We start from the raw sequence: 21,007 nt of genomic DNA, 5'->3' as shown, positions 1-21,007 counted from the left end.
TCTGCAAGAGTTAACTTGAGTTAGTCATATTGCTCTACGTATGTAGTTATATAGTCTATTTGTACGATTAAATTCTTTTCCCATTCCTCAGACATCTTTTGATTCATCCAAGCTTCTTTGCAAATTATCCACAGTCATTCTTTACGCTTTCTACCTAAATACTTTATAATTTCTAGCGCAATTTTGTCCTCCTCACATTCTTTTCCTGTTTTGGTTCCATTTTAAAATGCATGGTTATAACAGCAGATCCAATAAGATGTAAATTGGAGCTGGAAGGTCAGATAATAGAACAAGTGATGGAGTTTAAATATCTAGGCATCACACTATCTAGCTACGGAAGGCTCGAAATAGAAGTGGAAGATCAAGTGAATAGATCAAACAGAGCCGCAGGTTGCTTGAATGACACAATATGGAGAAATAAAAATATCGGAAAAGAAATGAAAGGCAGAATTTACAAAACAGTCATCAGACCAATAATGACATACACGACCCGACACAGAGAGGACAAAAAGATTGCTCGAAACAGCGTAGATGAAAACCCTTCGAAAAATCGATGGTAAGACTCTATGGGACAGAGCTAGAAGTACAGATATACGACGGAGATGCAAGGTGGATAACATTAATAACTGGGTAAGAAACAGAAGAATAGAATGGAATGACCACATAAGCCGAATGACAACAAATATGGTAGTCAGGACAGCGAGAGACGGTTCTCCAATAGGAAGACGATCAGTGGGAAGACCACGAAAACGATGGAACGACAACTTACTAGAGGCACATTGAAAAAACAGACAGAGTCATGTCTATACAAAAAGTAGAAGAAGAAGAAGAAGAAGAAGAAAGTTCTATTTTTGACTTCGTCCTCGTCCATTTCCGCTCTTGTTATCTCTGGTAAACTTTCCACTACCACGTCTTCCTCTAAATATTCTTCTGCTAGTTCTCCCTCAAATAATTCTGTATAATGTTCTTTTCAAGATTCTAATATTGCTATTATCTCCATTTTTAGTTGAATGTTTTTGTCATTACTTATTGCTCCAGTATTCTCTGTTATTTATTTAATATACCTACTTCTTTTAAGCCACCTTCAATTTTTTCCCAACCTCTTTTCGTCATTTTGATTGCTCTTTTTGTTATTTCGATAGCATTCAAACCTTTTTTAAAGTAAAAAATTTTTAAAATGTGGGGATAGATAAAACTAACAGGGAGCCAAATGTCGCTAATAAATAGAACATTCAAAAAACTGAACTCACCAACGAAATTTCCTGAATTGGAGAACGCAACACTCATCACCCAAGCAGACCGCAATGGGATAATCTGCATTTTGTTGCCCGTGTAGGTATCCCAAATGATGAGTTTTCCATCTAAAGACCCAGTGACGCAATGGCGGCTGTCTCCACTGTAATGAACGGAGTTCACCTTATTCAAGTGGCCCTTCATCAGTTTTCTGGTGACTAATTTGACTTTGGGCGCTGCACCTACACCGTCGCATGCTTTTTCTAAGTCGGTGTCTGCCACTTTTTTCTGGTCTTCCTAAAAATGAGAAAGTGATGATGCAATACAAAAAAAATACCACAAAAGTAGTGTATACGAATATAAATATTGACGGAAAAGAATTGAAATGGGATAAATGTAATGGTAAACTGACCGAAAGAAACCAAATCATCGAGGGAGGAAAATCAAAAAACTAATACGGAATGCAGAGAGGATACCTATATTTATGAAGACTAAGACAACAGATCCGATAATAGTCTAACGAAAGTCTAAGGAAAGTCTAACGAAAATATCAACACAAGAAGAACAGAAGAAAACAAGAAACGTAATAGGAGGAAAAGAATGAAGCCCAGTAAAATCGGATCCTGCAATATCACAACCATAGCAATACGTAAAAGGCAGTAGATAAAGCCCTAGAACTAGAAATTTTAACTCTGCAGAAAATACGATGGAAGAATCAAGGAAACATTGAGAAAAAAATTACTGTGTTAGTCCATGTGGTGAGACCGCACCCGTCTGAAAAAATTTCTGATTCGGTTTCTTTGTGGATTCCTATTCAAAAATGTCCCCTTTAAACAAATCTGAAGGGTGCCGGGCGGAATTTTTGGGCAGAAATTGTTTAAACAACTTTTTTAAATCAATACAAAAGAACACATTTTTTGGCCTGAAAAAAATTTTTTTTTGATTTTTTGGATCATTCTAAACAAGACAGATATCTTGTGATTTTTCTCAAAAATTGATAGTTTTTGAGTTATAGGCGATTTAAAATCTGAAAAATACAAAAATACGCATTTTCAAGGCTTAAAAACTCATATTTAAATTAGTATTCTTGAGGTTGCCAAGTACTTAATTTCTAGTATAAACATTCATTTTCAAGATTCTGAAGACTGATCGGGTTTAACTTCAATTTACACCTTTGTTATTTAATTGTTAAATATGCGTATCCATCCGATTTTTTTACCGGTGCGGCGCGCTCTATTTCAAAAATCTCCTATTTTCCTTCTAGGTCTGGATCCCGCGTATGAAAAAAAAGTTGATTAATAGCAAGCTGAAAATTTGTTAATAGCTTAAGGGTGTCTTGTCGCACAAACTTTGGTATATAGGAGCAATGGAACAGGGGAAGTTTTAATTGTGGAACAGGTTAAAAATTTGGAACGGTCAGACCACGAAAACGGCCCATGTATTTTGTCCGACAGAGCAGACTAAACTCTTCGAACAGAGAATAAACTCTCATGCAAAAATCAGACTGCTATTTATCACCAACTTGGCGTTTTAATGAGTGGAACATGTAGAATATGTCAAATGACAGGAATTATGACAGGTGATAAATAGCAGTCTGATTTTTGCATGAGAGTTTAATCTCTGTTCGGAGAGTTTAAGTCTGTTCTGTCGGACAAAATAAATGTGCCGTTTTCGTGGTGTGGTCGTTCCAAATTTTTAACCTGTTCCACAATTAAAACTGCCCCTGTTCCAATGTTCCCATATATCAAAGTTTATCCGACTAGACAGCCTTAAGTTATTAACAAATTTTCAGCTTGCTATTAATTAACTTTTTTTTCATACGCGGGATCCACACCTATTCGAAAAATATATTTTTTAGATTCTTTGGGATATTCTAAATAAAATAGGTTTGTGTTATTTTTCGAAAAAGTTAATAGTTTTAAAGTTATAAGCGATTTAAAATCAGAAAAAATAGGAAAATACGCATTTTCGGATTCAAAATAGCTTATAACATTAAAACTATTAACTTTTGAGAAAAATGACAACAACCCTATTTTAATATTTAGAATGTCCCAAATAATCTAAAAATCTCCCAATTTTTCGGAGGAAAATAGGAGGTTTTTGAAATAGAGCTCGCTGCACCGGCAAAAAAATCGGATGGACACGCATAACATAACAACGATATAAATTGAAGTTAGATCCGATCAGTCTTCAGAATCTTGAAAATGAATGTTTATACTATAATTTAAGTACTTAGGAACCTCAAAAATACTAATTTAAATATGAGTTTTTGAGCCTTGAAAATGCGTATTTTCGCATTTTTCAGATTTTAAATCGCCTATAACTTGAAAACTATCAATTTTTTAGAAAAATCACAAGATACCTTTCTTATTTATAATGATTCAAAAACGCTAAAAAATAATTTTTCGGGTCAAAAAAGGTTTTCTTTTGTACTTGTTTAAAAAAATTGTTTAAAAAATTTCGGCCGGCACCATTCATATTTGTTTAAAGGGAACATTTTTGAATAGGAATCCACAACAAACCGAATCAGAATTTTTTTCAGACGGGAGGGGTCTCACCACATGGACTATTATACTGTTAGGGAGAAAACAGTAACAGGGTAAAGTAATAAGTACACTTCAAAGCAATTAATAGAACTATATCTATATCATAATAGAGAACAAACAAGAGAACATATCTATGTTCAACTGCTACGCCACTGTCGAAGAAGCAACCGAAGGTATGCTTATTTTAGAAGAAACCTTTGAAAATATCCCCAGGAATGACACCTTAATAATAATGGCTAACTTTAATTCAAAGGTGCAAAAGGAAGATTATAACCGAAATGTAGCGCACAAAGAAACCATACATGGTTACAAATAATAATGGAGAAAAAATTGCAACCTAGCATCTGCAACAAACACATATACAGCCATCACAAAACATAAACACAAAAGAGAACACAACATAATGTGGATGATATCGGGAAAACGGATGGCAATAAAATAGGCCATGTATTGCGTTAATGTCGAAAAAGTGGACACAACAGTACAAGGTGTGAGATCTTATAGAGGAGCAAATGTGGACACTAATCACATACTACTAGGAAAATTAAAGACGCAAATATTCAAAACAAAAATTAACAAGGAAAGAAAAAGAAGAAGCTTAAATAAATTGAAAACACAAATCACAACAGTATACAGAAGAATTGGGATAGAAACTAAGAAGATGCAACAATAAGAATATAGAAAAGGAAGGAAACAATATAGAAACTGCAGAACAAATAATAAAATCAAAAACCTCGCGAGAAATAAGGGCTTAGAGAATGGAAGACAAGAACAACTAGAACAATACCGAACAGAAAACCAAGAAGCCCCGAAATTCGATAGAAAATAGGAAGAGACATGGATATTTTAAAATAAGAACTTCTGGCAAAGCTATGGGTAAAATAGCAATGGGGAAATACATACAATTTCATAATTAGGTACTAATCTTAACAGTACCTAATATGAGAAGAGAAAAGAAATAGAAAGAGATGGAAATAGAAAACACTGCGAAAACTATTGAACATTGAGCATTATATCGTCTATAGGCAGACTGTATGGAAAGACCATAAAGAAAAAATTAGAAATACTTACATATAAAGGAGAAAATCGACAAAGACCAGGAAGGTTTTACAGCGGGGAAAGCATGCTTAGATCACATTTACACGGTCGAACAACTAATAGAAAAAAGATTGGCCAAAAATAGATTCGACTATATGACCTTTGTAGATCTTAAGAAGGCATATGACTCGATACCTAGAACCATGCTATCAGAAGCAATGGAAGACATCGAAGTTCCACGAATATTAATAAATGCAGTAATAGCTCTTTACAAGAACAACAAAGTAGGTATCAAAACGAGCAATAGAATATGCAGTATATTTAAGATGACAAAGGAACTACTAGAGGGTTGCTCCACATCCCCTACCCTGTTCAAAATATTCCTGGAAAAAACCCTGAGAGCATGGAAAAGAAAGTACGAAGGAATAGGTATACCAGCAAGGAACGAATATCTACATACCCTAAGTTTTGCTGACGACCAAATGGTGATCGCACAAGACAAAGATGATCTCAGTTTTATGATGAGAAAACTGGAACAGGAATATACAAAGAATGGGATGGAAATAAACCTAAAGAAAACTGAATACCTAACAACGGAGAATAACAACTGAAGAAGATATAAAAAATAGACTAGGACAAACTACATACGGAAATTTAACCCGGTACTGTGGGATATGAACATCAGTATAAAAACAAAAAGAAGAATATATAATACCATGACAAGAAGTATCCTCACTTATGGGTATGAAAATTGGACATTAAATAAGAAAACTAAAAACAAAATAGGAGCAACAGAGATGGAATTCCTAAGCAGAAGCTGCAGAATAACAAGAAGATATAGAATAAATAACATAGAGATTAAGAAAAGAATGGAAATTAACTCAGATATAATAGACTACATCGAGTAAAAGAGATTAATCTGGTACGGACATGTCAGAAGAGCAGACCAAAATCGTTGGATAAACAGAATAACAGAGTGGAGCCCGATAGGAAGAAGGAAGATAGGCAGACCCAGAAGATCTTTCAGAGATGAAGTGGACGAAGCAATGGAAAGAAGAAATCTATAGGAAGGGGCAGTGGCGGCCCGTGAGGTAGTGCCATAGAGCCATGGCACTACCTTGCTAACTATGCAGAAACATATTTTTTATCTTCAAAACTTTTTAATTCCTGTTAATTTTTTTGTGTGTATTTCTTTTGATCTTCATAAATTATATAAAATATGGGAACTATGGGCGTAATACAATCCCTGCCATAGCGGAGATTATTCGACAGGAGAATCTCTCCTTCGTGTTAAAGTCAGTACTGACACGACTAAAGAGAGAAAGATTTTACGAGCATTCTATTTAAGTGACAGAGAAAGAGCTATATTGGACTATTAGTATACCTTTAAATGTGCCAGGCACGAGGTTGAGTTTCTTTACGTGCTGGTTTGTCGCTTTTATTATGTATATTTTCTGTTAAAAAGTTTTGTATTTATAATTAAACTTTTAGGGCATCATGATCGTGGGTGTAGTGTGTGGTATAAATAATATTTTGATTATTTTGTTTAATTTATTAATTGACAATGAAGATTAGTATCTTAAAAAAAATTTTAAGAAATTTAAATTTTTAAGAATATATTTTTTTAAATATTTAAAAAAAAACTACAAATGTTATAAGGTTTTGTGGAGCTTTCGAGTTAGCTTTAAGAGGTCACGACGAAAAAGAAAATTCAGAAAATACAGGCATATTTAAGGAGCTGGTCAATTTTAGCGCCGAATTAGACAACGACTTAAAGGTTAATATTATTCAAAGTACCAGATCTTTCAAAGGTCTACCTTCTCCGGACATTTAGTTGCTTCTAATTTATTTATGTCGGAGAAGTTTTCTGCTTATAAGCATCAGTTCTCCGAATCATTTCTTAATGAAACATGGAGACAATTTTAATTTTTAAACAAAACTCGATTTAAAACTGAATTAGAAGTAGGTACTGTATTGGCGAGACGAATTAAGTACCACCTCTGGGGCTGTTTCGCTATCGGTTTTATTGTAGAGGGAAGGCTTAAAAATCACATTTGAAGAAACTATTAAACTTTTAAGTATTTTAGTTACCATTCCTATATCAACATCTGAAGCAGAACGCTGTTTTTCGATGTTAAAACATAGTGCTTTAGGTATGCTATCTTCAGAAAAGCATTTTGCAACCAAAAAATAGAAGAATGAACTTCATATATCGTAAACTTTAAAAGTGACATTACAAAAATTTGTGCATGTGTGTGAATAATGAAATAGTATTATTTTTATAAATTGGTAAATAGAGACTAAATCTTAATAACAAACTTCAAGCACTATCAACAGTAAATGCTGGTGGTAGGTTAAGAGGTTTTTATTATTAATTAATTTACGGAACTGTTTTGATCAATGTTGGACAATTGCTTGGCACCTCAGATCAATAAACATAAGATACATAAGATAAAAGTATCGCGCATATATTTATTCAGTTTTTGTTTTAAGTATACCTTTTTTGACAATACCGTGAATACGTGAATTCGTCACTAAAAATTTTGGCGGCTACCCGAGTTCTGGCTTTACCTTCTTAAAGTGGTACGAGCCGCCACTGGGAAGGGGACTGGCAAAACAGAAAGATCTGTAGAGTACGGTTGAGTGAAGGAATACAGTGAAAACTGTGGAAATCCTTAGTATATTTAAGAAAACAAAAATCGAAAGCATAGTTTGATAAAGAGTGTTACAAAAAAAAATTAAATTAACAACTTCCACAAAGAACAGAAAAGCAAGAAGCCACGAAACTCCATAGAGAAAAGAGAGAGACATTGCTATCTTGAAATAAGGACTTTTGGCAAAATTATGGAGAAAATAGCAATGAGTAAATACATACAATTTCATTAGGTTAAATTTACTAATCTGAACAGTAATAATCTTAATAGTAATAGTGTTTTCTTATAGTAATTTTACCTCTTTTAATGAGGTTTACAATTTACCGTATGTTACAAAAAATTTTACAGTGTAATTTTTAAAGTAATACATTTTGGTGTTTAGTGTGCTTACCTGTAACTTCTTATAAAGCTCCTCCACTTCCTTCCTCAACGCCATAAGCTCCGGATCGTTTTTGGGAGGCATCGTCTACGATTTTTTGCTAAAATAAAAAACACGCAAACCATGTAACTTCCACCACACAATCTCATGGTATACTGAAGGTTTTGTAATCTACTTAAATTTAATCTAATAAGTAGACATAAAGAGCACCCGTTCAAGTGCATGTTCTAACCCAATTTATACCCTATTGATTCTTAAAAAATTAAAATATTGTTCTTTGTCTTGTACAAGGACGGTTTTTAAGGAAATGAAATGAATTGAGTAACTTCTGATTGCTTTATATAATAGGTTTTTTTCTGCAGCCGTCCCGAAATCTAAACTTTCAGTATGTTTTATTAAATTAAAAAATTCCACTTTACACAATTCCTACCGAGAAATACAAGAAATAAAACACCAACATACACAAAAACCGACAAACATGAAGATAATAGTTGTAATAAAAGACCCTAAAAATTCATACAAGTGCGGGAGAAAGAAATGTGCTAGCAGATGTATTAAAAGAAGGAGGAACTATACCTACTGCAGCAAAAAATAACTAGACTTATAAAGAAAGTATGGGTAAACGAAAAAATTCTGGAGCAATGGAACACAGCACTCATCTGCCCAGTTCACAAGAAAAGTGATAAAACTATCTGTGAAAATTACAAAAGAATCGCACAGTTACAATAAATGGTAGGTATATAAAGTAATGGCAAACATAAGAATCAGCTTAAAAAACTTTGAATCAGAGATAATAGGAGAATACCAGGCTGGTTTCAGACAGGGAGTAGCAACAACTGATAAAATGTTTATGCTAAAATTATTACAAAACAAAAGTTATGAACAAAATCTAGGCTTGCAAATGCTCTTTATCGATTTTAAACAGGCTTACGATTACGACTCCATTTCACGAAACGGACTATTATGAAGCAATGATATCACTAAGAATAGGTATCAAAGAAACTGATAGTTAAAATGACGCTAAACAATGCATTCATTAAAGTCACCAGGGCCGTAACTACCATTGGGGCAACCGGGTTAGTGCCCCGGGGGGCCCCGCTGGGGCCCTCGATTGGTTGGCCGTGCATAGATTTTAACGACGAAAATAAAAATGGGTATTTTAAAAGCCGATTCCAACGAAATATTTTCAAATGACACAATTTTAAAAATACCTTACAATGGTACCCTAGACCTCAACATACAGTTGAAGCGGATAAGTAGGGCCCCCGAGACCTTAACATAAAAATTTTTAATTATTACTTAGGAAATAACTTATTTCGGCGTAATAAAACCTAAAATGTCATGGAAGAGGAGGCCCGGGCTAAGCTGGGGCCCCCGAGACCTTTCGTAAAGATATAATTGTTACTTAGGAAATTAGTCATTTTGGCGATATAAAAACTAAAATGCAACCGGAATAGAGGCCCCGGTCCCAGCTACTTTCTCTTAACCAATTTACCCCAGACTAAATCTTGCTACGTGAAAGGAACCACATTGTAGTCGAACAATGTAATTAAAATTATAGTATATTTTTTATGAAAACAGAAAAGATGTTATATTGATGGTACTTCTCTACTAAACTGATAAAAATTATTTAGCTTGAAATAAGGTGTTTTCAAAATTTTTTGTGTAGGTGAACTAAAATAGTAATATGTAGGTACAACAAACTTCAGTCATGGAATGCATTAAAATGAGTTTTCAAGGGGTTAAATATCAAACATTTTTCCGGACCCCCCATTCCGCTGGGGGTAAACCCCAAACTCCCCTGTAGGGGAGTTTGGAGTTTATCCCAAAAAGGTAGAGTCCCTGGTAGATCACGTTTGTCCCGGGGCCCCCAACATCGTAGTTACGGCCCTGAAAGTCACTGTAGAAGGAAGTTTTTCAAATCAGTTTAACGTCAATAGATCATTAAAACAAGGAGACCCCCTGTCAACAGACTTATTCAACCTACTACTAAAAAAAGGTAATTAGGAGCCAAGATTCAGACAAGCAGCACGATTCTGAACAAAAGACAACAGTGCGTAGGTTTTGCAGATGAATTGGTGTTTCTGACACGTTCAAGAATAGAAGTTCGAAAAATGTTAAAAAAATTTGAAGAAGCTAAAAAATATGGCCTGACTATAAACCAAGTACATACATATACGCTGTGAGCTCGTAGGTAGAGGGGATAATTAAAAATTCGCGAGCGCCAGTAGTGACAAGTTTGTAAACCTTTACTGGAAATTTGTTTTTTGACGTTCTGCATTAAGAGTTGCATATTATAGCTTTTAAATGTCTCACGAAAGTTGTTGTTTTAAACAGTGTCGAAATACTGGTTACAATAGTAACTGTGTATTCTGTATTCTACAACTTTCCTGTCGCTAAGCATAAGGTGATTCAACGACAAAAATGGATTGATGCAATTAGAAAAAACTAAGTAAACACAATTTTAATTTTAAAACGGTAGAAAAATTTGAGCTAAAAGATCAGTTAGCACACTCTCGAATTTTGACGATTTCAATTTTACAATCCAATCCTGAAACAAAATTTGAATGCGTGAAGATAACGACCAATCACAGCAAACGTAGAATGCCGTTAACTGTCATTCATAAGTTAATAGTTAAGAAGTATTATACTATAATTATATTAAATTATTATACTTTTTTGCAGAATAATTTTTTTCTAATATTAGTTGTCACCATAAACGTCAAAACTATAAGCAAAATCTTTCTACTGTCCTCTTTAAAATTCCGGCCGATATAGAACACTAGTCAACCGTTAGATGGCGATAGCAGCCATACCAGCGAAACTCACAGAGTATAGGCAACACTTTTTTCTTTCCAGAAAATTTCCGGTAAAAGTTATACTAGTAATCCTGTAGGTAGGTGGCGATACCAGCGAAGCTCGGATCGGATATTATGGAAATAAGAGGGGAACATCCAAAAGAAAACAATTGGATCACTCTAAGGACGAATGACAGAGAGTATAAATTTGAGAAGGTAACTGAATTTAAGTACCTTGGAGTAACATTTACAAATAGAGAAGACGAAGAGAGAGAGAGAGAGAGAGAGAGAGAGAGAGAGAGAGAGAGAGAGATAAACGGTTGTTGAAAGGTAGCAAAGTAGTAGGATCATCAAACGCATTGTTAAAGGCAAAAAACGTGTCAAGGCCAGCCGAGATTCGAATTTATGAAACAATAGTGAGACCATCGGTGTTGTATGCATGTGAAATATGGACAATGAATCGGAAAGAAAAAAAGCTATAGATTTGAGAAAAAAATCTTGAGAAGTAGACATAAAGTACAATTCGGGTTCAAAGCACAACACTTCAGAAAACTACAAGTCGTCAGAATATCAGAGTACCTAGCAGCTGAATTCAACGACAACTGCACAGGATCACAGGAGTGCAGACCCTATTTCACTTTAAGTCAGGCCCGAGGTACAACACAATTTTCGGGCCCCTAAATATAATTTAATAATAATAATAACTTTTTCAAATGTATTAATTATTTAATAGAAATATAGTTGCACCAGAAATCTAAATTTTTATTACTAAATAAAATGTTAATTAACTTACAAACTAAAATATATACAGAAATTACCGACAACGAAAATATAATTATGTATGGTATGTTTAACAGTAAATGGTTGAGTTCAATTAGTTACCACTATAAACATCCTGGATTAACCGATAATAGTATAAAAGGCCCGGTTTCAGGTAAAATTTAAATATGTTTTCTGGTAAAATTTCTTTGCTTTATTATGAGAGTACCGTTTAGTCAGTGTTAATTGTCAAAAGACCAACTCTGTCTACCTCGGTTGCTTATCGCTCCGGGTGGGTCTTAACAATGGGCCAGGTCAGATAAATTTATTAATATTTACGACCGCACTAATTGAATTCAACCATTTACTGTTGAACAAACCATATAATAAAACAAATACTTTCTCTACCGAAAAGAACAAAAAATAAGTACATAATATAATAAAATGTGGATACTTATAGTCCATTTACTCACCGTTGTTACTCCAAATTTTAAAGATCCGCTTGGATTGGCATTAAATTTGGCATACACATAACTAACATGTCAACGAAAAAAAGTGATATTGTGCCGATATATGCTTTTCCACTGGGGGTGAGTTTCACCACTTCCCGGGGGTGAAAAAATATACCTACGCTCAAATGAGTCCGGAAATGGACAAACTGAATTTACAAGGTTTTTCGCAAATAACTCAAAAAGTATTTTATCGAAAAAAAAATATTCTTAGCTAAAATATAGCTCATAAAAAAGTGAAAAAAAATGTGTGTATGAAGTCTCTAGACCCAGTAGAAGCAGAGTTGTAGCTAATGAAAAGTAGGTTCATATTCGTCGAATTCCAAACCGAATATTTCAACGTGAAATAAATAAATAATGAAGCATTTTTGGGGAAAACTAATTACAACTTTTAAATTTTTTACAGTGTTGAAAAAAAGCTTTATTTTCGTTTTGTTTCTTTATTTTCTAGCATCAAAAGTAAGCAAGTTACGCATAAAATAAAGTTAGTCCCTTTTTTAGGTAAAAAAAGTTGGGAAAATCACCCTTTAATCACCCCTTCTCAAATGAAAATAATCATTACTACTTCATAAGTAGCATAAGTAGCTTTACTTAGGTATGTATTATTTATATGATATGTAAGTTTCACTAGTTCACAGTGCTAATTTTTGAAAACATTTGGTTTAAAAAAGAAAAAATTTTTAAATTTTAATTAAAAAAAAATGTTTTTTTTTGGGTGAAACTCGCCCCCAAGGCTAAAGCACACTTCGGCACAATATCAGTTTTTTTCTTTGACATGTTAGCTACGTGTATAACAAATTTCATGTCAATCCAAGCAGTTCTTTAAAATTTTTGAGGCTTTGCAATATTTTACTGTTTAGTGAATAGACTAGTTTAATAAAATAGATTTAGTTAAAATTTTTATTTTCATATTTTTAATTCACTAAATTTATCAATTATTAATACATTTTTTGGTGATCTTTACGGGCCCCATTAAAATACGGGCCCGAGCCAAGTGCCTCATGACCTAGTGGTAAAATAGGCCCTGCAGGAGTGCATGTGACCTAAGTGCATGTTTAGTAACCCAATTTATACCCTATTGATTCTTAAAAAATTAAAATATTGTTCTTTGTCTTGTACAAGGACGGTTTTTAAGGAAATGAAATGAATTGAGTAACTTCCGATTTTGTTATGTAATATATTTTTTCTACAAGCGTGCAAAAATGTCTACTTTCGCGCACGCATTTTAGTTTAGAAAGTTTCACTTTTCCGCACGCGTGTTACTTTTCCGCACGCGGTTTTTACTTTTCCGCACGCGTATTAATTTAGATATGTTAATATGGCCTTAAAGTAATTATAATACATGCAATAAACTAATATTTAGATATTATTTACTAATTTATTTCAAATATATCTTATTGTGTTCCTGTTTTAATGAAATTAACGCGACAATTCGATGAAATAAAATTATTTTGACATAATATTCGAAAGTCAAATCGGTAGACATAAAATAACAGTCGTTTTGTTACCGTCAATTTTGTTACAGTCGTGTTTGTCATCGTCATGGAAACCAAGATCGTGGTCATGCTAACTAATTATATTGAAAGTTTGGTTTTGACAACCTTGTCAAAGAATTAATTTGTGTATATGTATTTTCATATTAATTAAATTAATTGATTAAGATTTGGTAATTTTTTAAAGACTCTTAGAAAAAATATTGTTCCTAACTCTTGCAGAAAGTCTCTTTTCCGCACTCAACTGCTTGCCGAACTCCCGCTTCGCGTCGTTCAGCAAACTGCAGTCGCGTGCGGAAAAGAATGACTTTCTGCACTTGTTAGGAAATAGTATATTGTGCAACAAGTGCAGAAAGGTACTAATTTCTCACGAGTTTGAAAAGTTGCGGTACGAGCGCAAGCGAGTGCCGCAATTCAAACGAGTGAGAAATTACCTTTCTGCACGTGTTTCACACTATACTTTTTCTACAAGCACAGTTTTTCCTAAAAATAAAAATCACAATTTCCAAACGACGATTAATTATAATAGGTACCTATGTGATAAATTTTAAACTGTATTTAATTAATACCTACTAATCAATTTAAATTCCTTATACCTAAATAAATTGCGCAGAAATCAGTTAAAAAATTAATGCACTGCCTTAATTTGTTTAAATTTAAACAATTATTACACATTATTGACATTATATTTATGCAGTCACGGATTTACACAAAACCTACTTCATTCGACGTCTCTTGCACAGGTTGCTAAATCCTTATTGGTTATTTGATAATTATAAAATGTTTAATAAGAATAAAATTGTAAAATAAAACAGTTGTAACATCCATAATTTAGTTTCTATGCTATAGTTAAATATAATAATTGTCTTATAGGTTATATATTTGTCTAAAGTTTAACCACGGATGTAAACAGAATATAACGTTACTCAGAATGCGGTAGTCCACGGATGTAAACAGAATATAACGTTACTCAGAATGAGGTAGTCAACTGTGCAGAAAAGAACTTTGCGGCACAGAAACGTCACTTTGCGGCACAGAAACGTCACTTTTCTGCACACTAATGTCAAATATCTTATACTGTGAGAAAATATCAAGTTTGCTAACATAAAACCGTGCAGAAAAGTGCACTTTGAATAGTGGTTGTAGAAAAATAACTATTTTAACACTTTACGAAAATACTGTCTACACATATTGCGTACCGAAAAATCCTTTATAAAAGGTATATATTTGTCTAAAAAACAATCAAAGGGCCACATCATAATCACAGAACGTTTTAGATCTACATAGATCATCATCAGTGCTGATATAGGCAAATCATATGCTGAGCCACCAAAAATACATAGTAATACATTCGCCCAGTATGTCAGAAAACAAAATATGTTAGAGTTAAGTACATTATTGTTAAAAAATCGAAGTGATGGATTAAAAACTGGATGGATGTGGCATTTGGCATCTTTTCACTGGATTCACTTTTAGTGCATAACTAATATGCCATCGAATTTATTTACAAGAACTGAACTTAAGAAAATTTTCTTATAATAGTAATTTTACCTCGTTTAATGATAAATTGCTTACCTTATATGTATAAATCGGCAGATTTACTAAAAATGTTTACGATATATTGTAAGTAAGTACATAGACTTTTATATACTTTGCAAAAAAAATATTGAAATAAAACTATTGTTCTCGACAATACTTACTGTTTGTATAATTCTGAGCAAACAGGCAATACTGACTAAAAATAGATAATTTTTTATTCGTAGATACCTACCGATCATTAACTATTTTCATAATTATGCACAAAATAGAACAAGGTAAGTGTAGATATTGTCGTAGAAATTTTTTATGACTAACAGTTGTAATTAACTATGATCTTATTTTGTGTTTACTGGTAGAAAACAAAAATATAAAAATCTGTAAACCATGAAGCTAAAAAGATATGGTGATAAAAACAGCCAACAAGCTACGGAGGTACCAACTTGGTTAATATAGGGTCATCAATTAAGCATTTCCTAACTTCATCTTTAGGTGCCGTGTCTAATAGCTTTAGTAATACCTAATTCTTCTTTAGGTGCCAGAACTAGCAATAACTTCTGCAAATTCGTCTCTATCTTGTGCTTCTCTTAGTAAGATCTGGAGGTCTAGTAATGTCAAGAAGAAGAGAATACAAGCGACTAGAAGATACAGAAAAAAAGAGGATTGTAGAAAACAAGTACCTACACGAATTCCTATTTAGAATATAACAACAGATACAAAAGCAGAACATTATATAGCAGAATTAAAGAAAGCACATAGTCATTTAGAGCAAAAGTGACGATACGCAAAGAAAGGGACGGAGAACTACTAACAGAGAAACAAAAAATTATAATGATATGTAAAGAATACTTCGAAGAAAACCTAAATGCAAACAATAAAAATTAAAAAAATGAAGAAACTAAAAAACAACAATGCACCAGGGACGGACGGATATCCGGCAGAATTATTAAAATATGGAGGATTTGAACTCTAGGGAAGAATTCATTGATATGGACCAAGGAACAAATGCTGGAGAAATAGGCAGTTGGACTTATATAGCCAATATATAAGAAAGTTGATTAAAGGGAATGCCAGAATTATAGGCAAATTACATTGCTATACCCAAAATTATTTCTGGTATTATCTACATATAATAGATAATAGAATTCTTTCCTGTATTATCCATAAACCATGCTGTTTAATCTAGTTTTTGAGGCAGTCATCATCTTCTTCTTTAAGTTCCATCTATCGAAGGTTGGAAATCATCATGGCAATGCGGACCCTGTTGACTGCCGCTCTAAATAGCTCTGCACTACTGCATTCGAACCATCCCGTAAGTTCTTAAGCCAGGATGTTCTTCGTCTTCCAACATTTCGCTTTCCTCGGATTTTGCCTTGCATAATAAGTTGTAATAATGAGTATTTTTCCCCTTTCATCACATGTCCCAAGTACTCAAGTTTTCTTCTTTTGATAGTTAGTATTATTTCCGGTTGATTTCCTATCCTTCTAGTTACTTCCACGTTCGACATTCTTTGAATCCATGATATTCGTAGGATTCTTCTGTAACACCGAAATTCAAAGGCGGCCAACTTATTCAAATTGACTTGTTTCAACGTCCACGCTTCCAAGCCATAAAGAAGAGTAGAGAACACGTAAACATCGAAGCATCTTTAGGCGTAGTTCTAACCTTATATCCCGACAACAAAGAAACTTTTTAAGTTTAATGAATGATTCACGTGCTATTTCAATACTTGTCTTAATTTCTTTGGTTTGGTCTACATTTGATGTTATCCATGTTCCTAAGTATTTGTAGTTATCCACACTCTCAATCACAGTATCTTCAATAGTTAATTGGATGTTTACGTGTGCTGATTTAGTTATGATCATGCATTTAGTTTTCTTTAAATACATCTTCAGTCCGTACTCATGACAGCGTTCACTAAGGCGTTGCATTACGTTCTGTAAATCTTTGTTGTTATCTGTTATTATTACTGTATCGTCTGCAAAACGTAAGTTGTTCAAAACTTCCCCATTGATAGATATACCTTCTATTGAATCTGAGAGCGCTTCTTGAAATACCGCTTCACTGTAGACATTGAAAAGTAGTGGAGACAGCACGCAACCCTGACGGACTCCTCTCTATATTTTGATATCTTGGGTGTCCTGGTTGTCAACTCTTACCTTGGAAGGTTGATTCCAATATATATTAGATATAATTTTCATGTCACGACTGTCAATATTTTTGCTTTTTAATATATCTACAAGCTTTTTATGTTGAACTTTATCAAATACCTTTTCAAAGTCTACAAAACATAAGTACATATCCTGATTCATGTCCATGCATCTCTGGGCCAGCACATTCAAGCCGAACAAAGCATCTCGTGTGTTCATACCATTTCTAAAGCCAAATTGTGTGTCACTGATTTCATATTCGAGAGTTTTAACAATTCTACTGTGTATTATTTTTAAAAATGTTTTTTAAGTGTGTGACTCATTAAAGATATTATTCTGTGATCCGAACAGTTTGTTGCACTTGACTTCTTGGGAATTGCTACAAAGGTCGATTGCAGCCATTGTCTGGGGATTGTGGCAGTCTGATATATTAGATTAAAGAGTTCAATCATTACGTCAATACCATCCTCATCGATAAGTTTTAATAATTCGATGGGCACATCATCTGGTCCAGTAGCTTTACCCTCTTTCGTGTTTTTAATGGCATAGATGACTTCGTCTCTTAATATTGGTGGTCCAGTATCCTCTGAGATTTCTAATGGCAGTTCTCCTCTTTCATCATTAAAGAGTTGTTGGATGTAATTGGTCCATTGACACAATCTCTCCTTCACGTCAGTAATAATATCCCCTTTATCATTTTTAAGGGTATTCGTTCTTGTGCTTTTTCTAGATCCTGTCATTAGAAAAACCAACATAACCGATCATATAAATACCAAATCAGCACAAATTACTGCATATGCAGATGTTATAGCCATCATCAGCAAACGACTAATGGAAGCGTGCAAGAAAATTGATCCTGAGGCGAGGCATGAAACGAGAGCTTAAAATAAGCGAAACAAAAATCAAATATATGACCGTAAAAAACACCAGATAATGAAAATAATATCGCACTAGACAACTAACTACACGAATTGAACTGAATAAAGTGCACGACATTGTAAGATTTGTTAATATTCAAATAATGGCTAGGAAGAATATGTCCAGAGACAAGAAGAAGCAGATACAACATCAACAAAGAAAACATAAAACAAAGAAAAGAAGACGAGAAAACGAAGACTCAGAACGTGATGGTTTGATCGTGAAAGACGACTTGAAAACTGTGGATGTAAGACAATGGAGGAGAAGGACATAAGCTAGGACTAAACGGAAGGATATATCCACACTGAAACAAAAAGGTACGTAAATATAATGAAAAAAACATTGACAAAACAGATCTTTTATAGTTAAACACAATGGGAATACCTCAGGTAAATTTGAAGCTAATTCGGGAGTGCCACAAGGTTCTAATCTGGGGCCTCTTTTATTTGTACTTTTTATTAATGACTTACCATCAGTATTGAAACATTCAGAATGTCTTCTATTTGCTGACGATTTAAAACTCTACAAACGCATACAAACTGTTAGAGACTCTGTATTATTACAAAAAGATCTAATACCCCAGGCTGTGGGTGAAAAAACGTGATATAATTCAGGAATTTTTGAAACCTATCAGGTGTTGTAAAGGACGATGCCAGGAATAACTTCTACTAAAATGTAACCAAAAATATTGTGCGCTTTTTTTTTAATTGCGATTTTCATTTGTTAAATTTGCAATTTTTATTGATTTTTAATTTTGTAGCTTAGGATATTGATTTTAGAGAAAAACTTTTAAATAGAAAGTTGTAGTAAATTAAAAAACCTACAATTTGAGCTATGGTAAGTTTAATTTCGTTAATTGGTTATTGCAAAACAGCCTGCGAAAGGTCCAAAATGGCCGTTTTTTGCAATTGCATTATTTATTGTACAAATTATTTTTTTATTTTTTAAAGCTTTAAAATGAAGATCTTTCAATTCCAAACATAAAAAAAATGTAAAGCCAGATTAACGAATTTGTTGCTTAGATATTATAAATTGTTTATCCCAAGAGGTAAAATGTCGAAGGCTATAACTTTTTGAAAAAAAATCGTAGAACGTTGGTGAAACATCCAATCTCCTTCGAAAGAGTTATGTTTTCATATTCTGATGTAAATAAATGCGTAAAACATTTTTAAACCTCTAATTTTTGGATTTGAAAATAAGGGGGCAAATTTCGTTATAAACATTTAGAGCTGAAGCGGCCCTGTACATCCTATGAGTTTTTAACTTACATATTATTGTTGCTGAAGATGAAACGAAGGTTTATAAAAAAGTAAAAAATTTCTACGACCAACTGAAGCCGAGATAATTTTTAGGTTTGAAAATAAGGGGGCAAATTTCGTTAAAAACATTTAGAGCTGAAGCGGCCCTGTATATCCTATGAGTTTCTAACTTACAGATTATTATTGCTAAAGACGAAACGAAGATTTATAAAAAAATTAAAATTTTCTACAACCAACTGAAGCCGAGATAATTGTTTTTTTTTCTTAAATCATAGTGCCTTTATTTATAACAATTAAGAAATTATTTTACAGTCATTGACTAAAGAAAGACTTATATTGTCTTAAAATAAAAATTATTATAAAATATAATTATATTTAATTATTAAAAATTATTTTTTAAATCGGTGCTTTTGCAAGCGGCCGAATTTTGCAAATCGCCCGGCTCGCTTCAAATCCGCGCGCTCGGAAAATTTTTACGTAACTTGTATTAAATGACAGAAAACAATTTAATAATATTACCATTATAATATACAGTCTATTTACCACTGTATTTGTTTTTCTTTATAAACTTTTATATGTGAAATCCAAAAAGAATAGTCACTACAAGAAGAAAAAGTTTTATGTATATTATAGTAAGAAGTAACATTATTATTATTATATTTATATAACAATGAAAAAATTAAAAATATAGTTATATATTTCATATATATGTATCATTTTTGTAATATTATTTCTTCAGAAATGAAATTTCACATATAAAAGTTTATCAAGAAAAACAAATACAGTGGTAAATAGATTGTATATTATAATATAACGGTAATATTATTAAATTGTTTTCTGTCAAAATTTAATACAAGTTACGTGAAAATTTTCCGATCGCGCGGATTTGAAGCGAGCCGGGCGATTTGCAAAATTCGGCCGCTCGCAAAAGCACCGATTTTAAAAATAATTTTTAATAATTAAACGTAATTATATTTTATAATAATTTTTATTTTAAGATAATATAAGTCTTTCTTTAGTCAATGACTGTAAAATAATTTCTTAATTGTTATAAATAAAGGCACTACGACTTAAGAAAAAAAAAACAATTATCTCGGCTTCAGTTGGTTTTAGAAAATTTTTATTTTTTATAAATCTTCGTTTTGTCTTCAGCAACAATAATCTGTAAGTTAGAAACTTCTAGGATGTACAGGGCCGCTACAGCTCTAAATGTTTATAACGAAATTTGCCCTCTTATTTGCAAACCCAAAAATTATCTAGGCTTCAGTTGGTCGTAGAAATTTTTTATTTTTTTATAAATCTTTGTTTCATCTTTAGCAACAATAATCTGTAAGTTAAAAACTCATAGGATGTACAGGGCCGCTTCAGCTCTAAATGTTTATAACGAAATTTGCCCCCTTATTTTCAAACCCAAAAATTAGAGGTTTAAAAATGTTTTACGCATTTATTTACATCAGAATATGAAAATATAAATCTTTCGAAGGAGATTGGATGTTTCAGTAACTTTTTACGATTTTTTTTCAAAAAGTTATAGTCTTCGACATTTTACCTCTTGGGATAAACAATTTATAATATCTAAGCAACAAATTCTGTAATCTGGCTTTACAATTTTTTTTATGTTTGGAATTGAAAGATCTTTATTTTAAAGCTTTAAAAAATAAAAAAAAAATTATTTGTACAATAAATAATGCAATTGTAAAAAACGGCCATTTTGGACTTTCGCAGGCTGTTTTG

At 32.8% G+C, this 21,007-nt stretch overlaps 1 protein-coding gene across 2 annotated transcripts in view; it reads right to left on the bottom strand.

Moving 5' to 3' along the window:
- Positions 1–15,108, bottom strand: part of LOC114332051 (guanine nucleotide-binding protein subunit beta-2) — a 35,241-nt gene extending 20,133 nt beyond the window's left edge. The window contains exons 1-3 of one of the 2 annotated variants that reach the window (XM_028281761.2): positions 14,985–15,108; positions 7,863–7,950; positions 1,251–1,530 (exon numbers count right to left, since the gene is read on the bottom strand). In XM_028281761.2, coding sequence (XP_028137562.1) covers positions 1,251–1,530; positions 7,863–7,934 — 352 coding nt within the window. In that variant the 5' untranslated portion in view covers positions 7,935–7,950; positions 14,985–15,108. Of the gene's footprint in view, positions 1–1,250; positions 1,531–7,862; positions 8,029–14,984 lie in introns of those variants that run through there. The other variant, XM_028281769.2, reaches the window with a different exon arrangement.
- Positions 15,109–21,007: the final 5,899 nt, after the last annotated feature.

The sequence above is a fragment of the Diabrotica virgifera genome, chromosome 6 (assembly GCF_917563875.1).
Source record: "Diabrotica virgifera virgifera chromosome 6, PGI_DIABVI_V3a".
Classification (NCBI taxonomy): Eukaryota; Metazoa; Arthropoda; class Insecta; order Coleoptera; family Chrysomelidae; genus Diabrotica; species Diabrotica virgifera.
The sequence above is the reverse complement of the archived record's forward strand: the minus strand, read 5'-3'. Positions and strand labels throughout refer to the sequence as shown.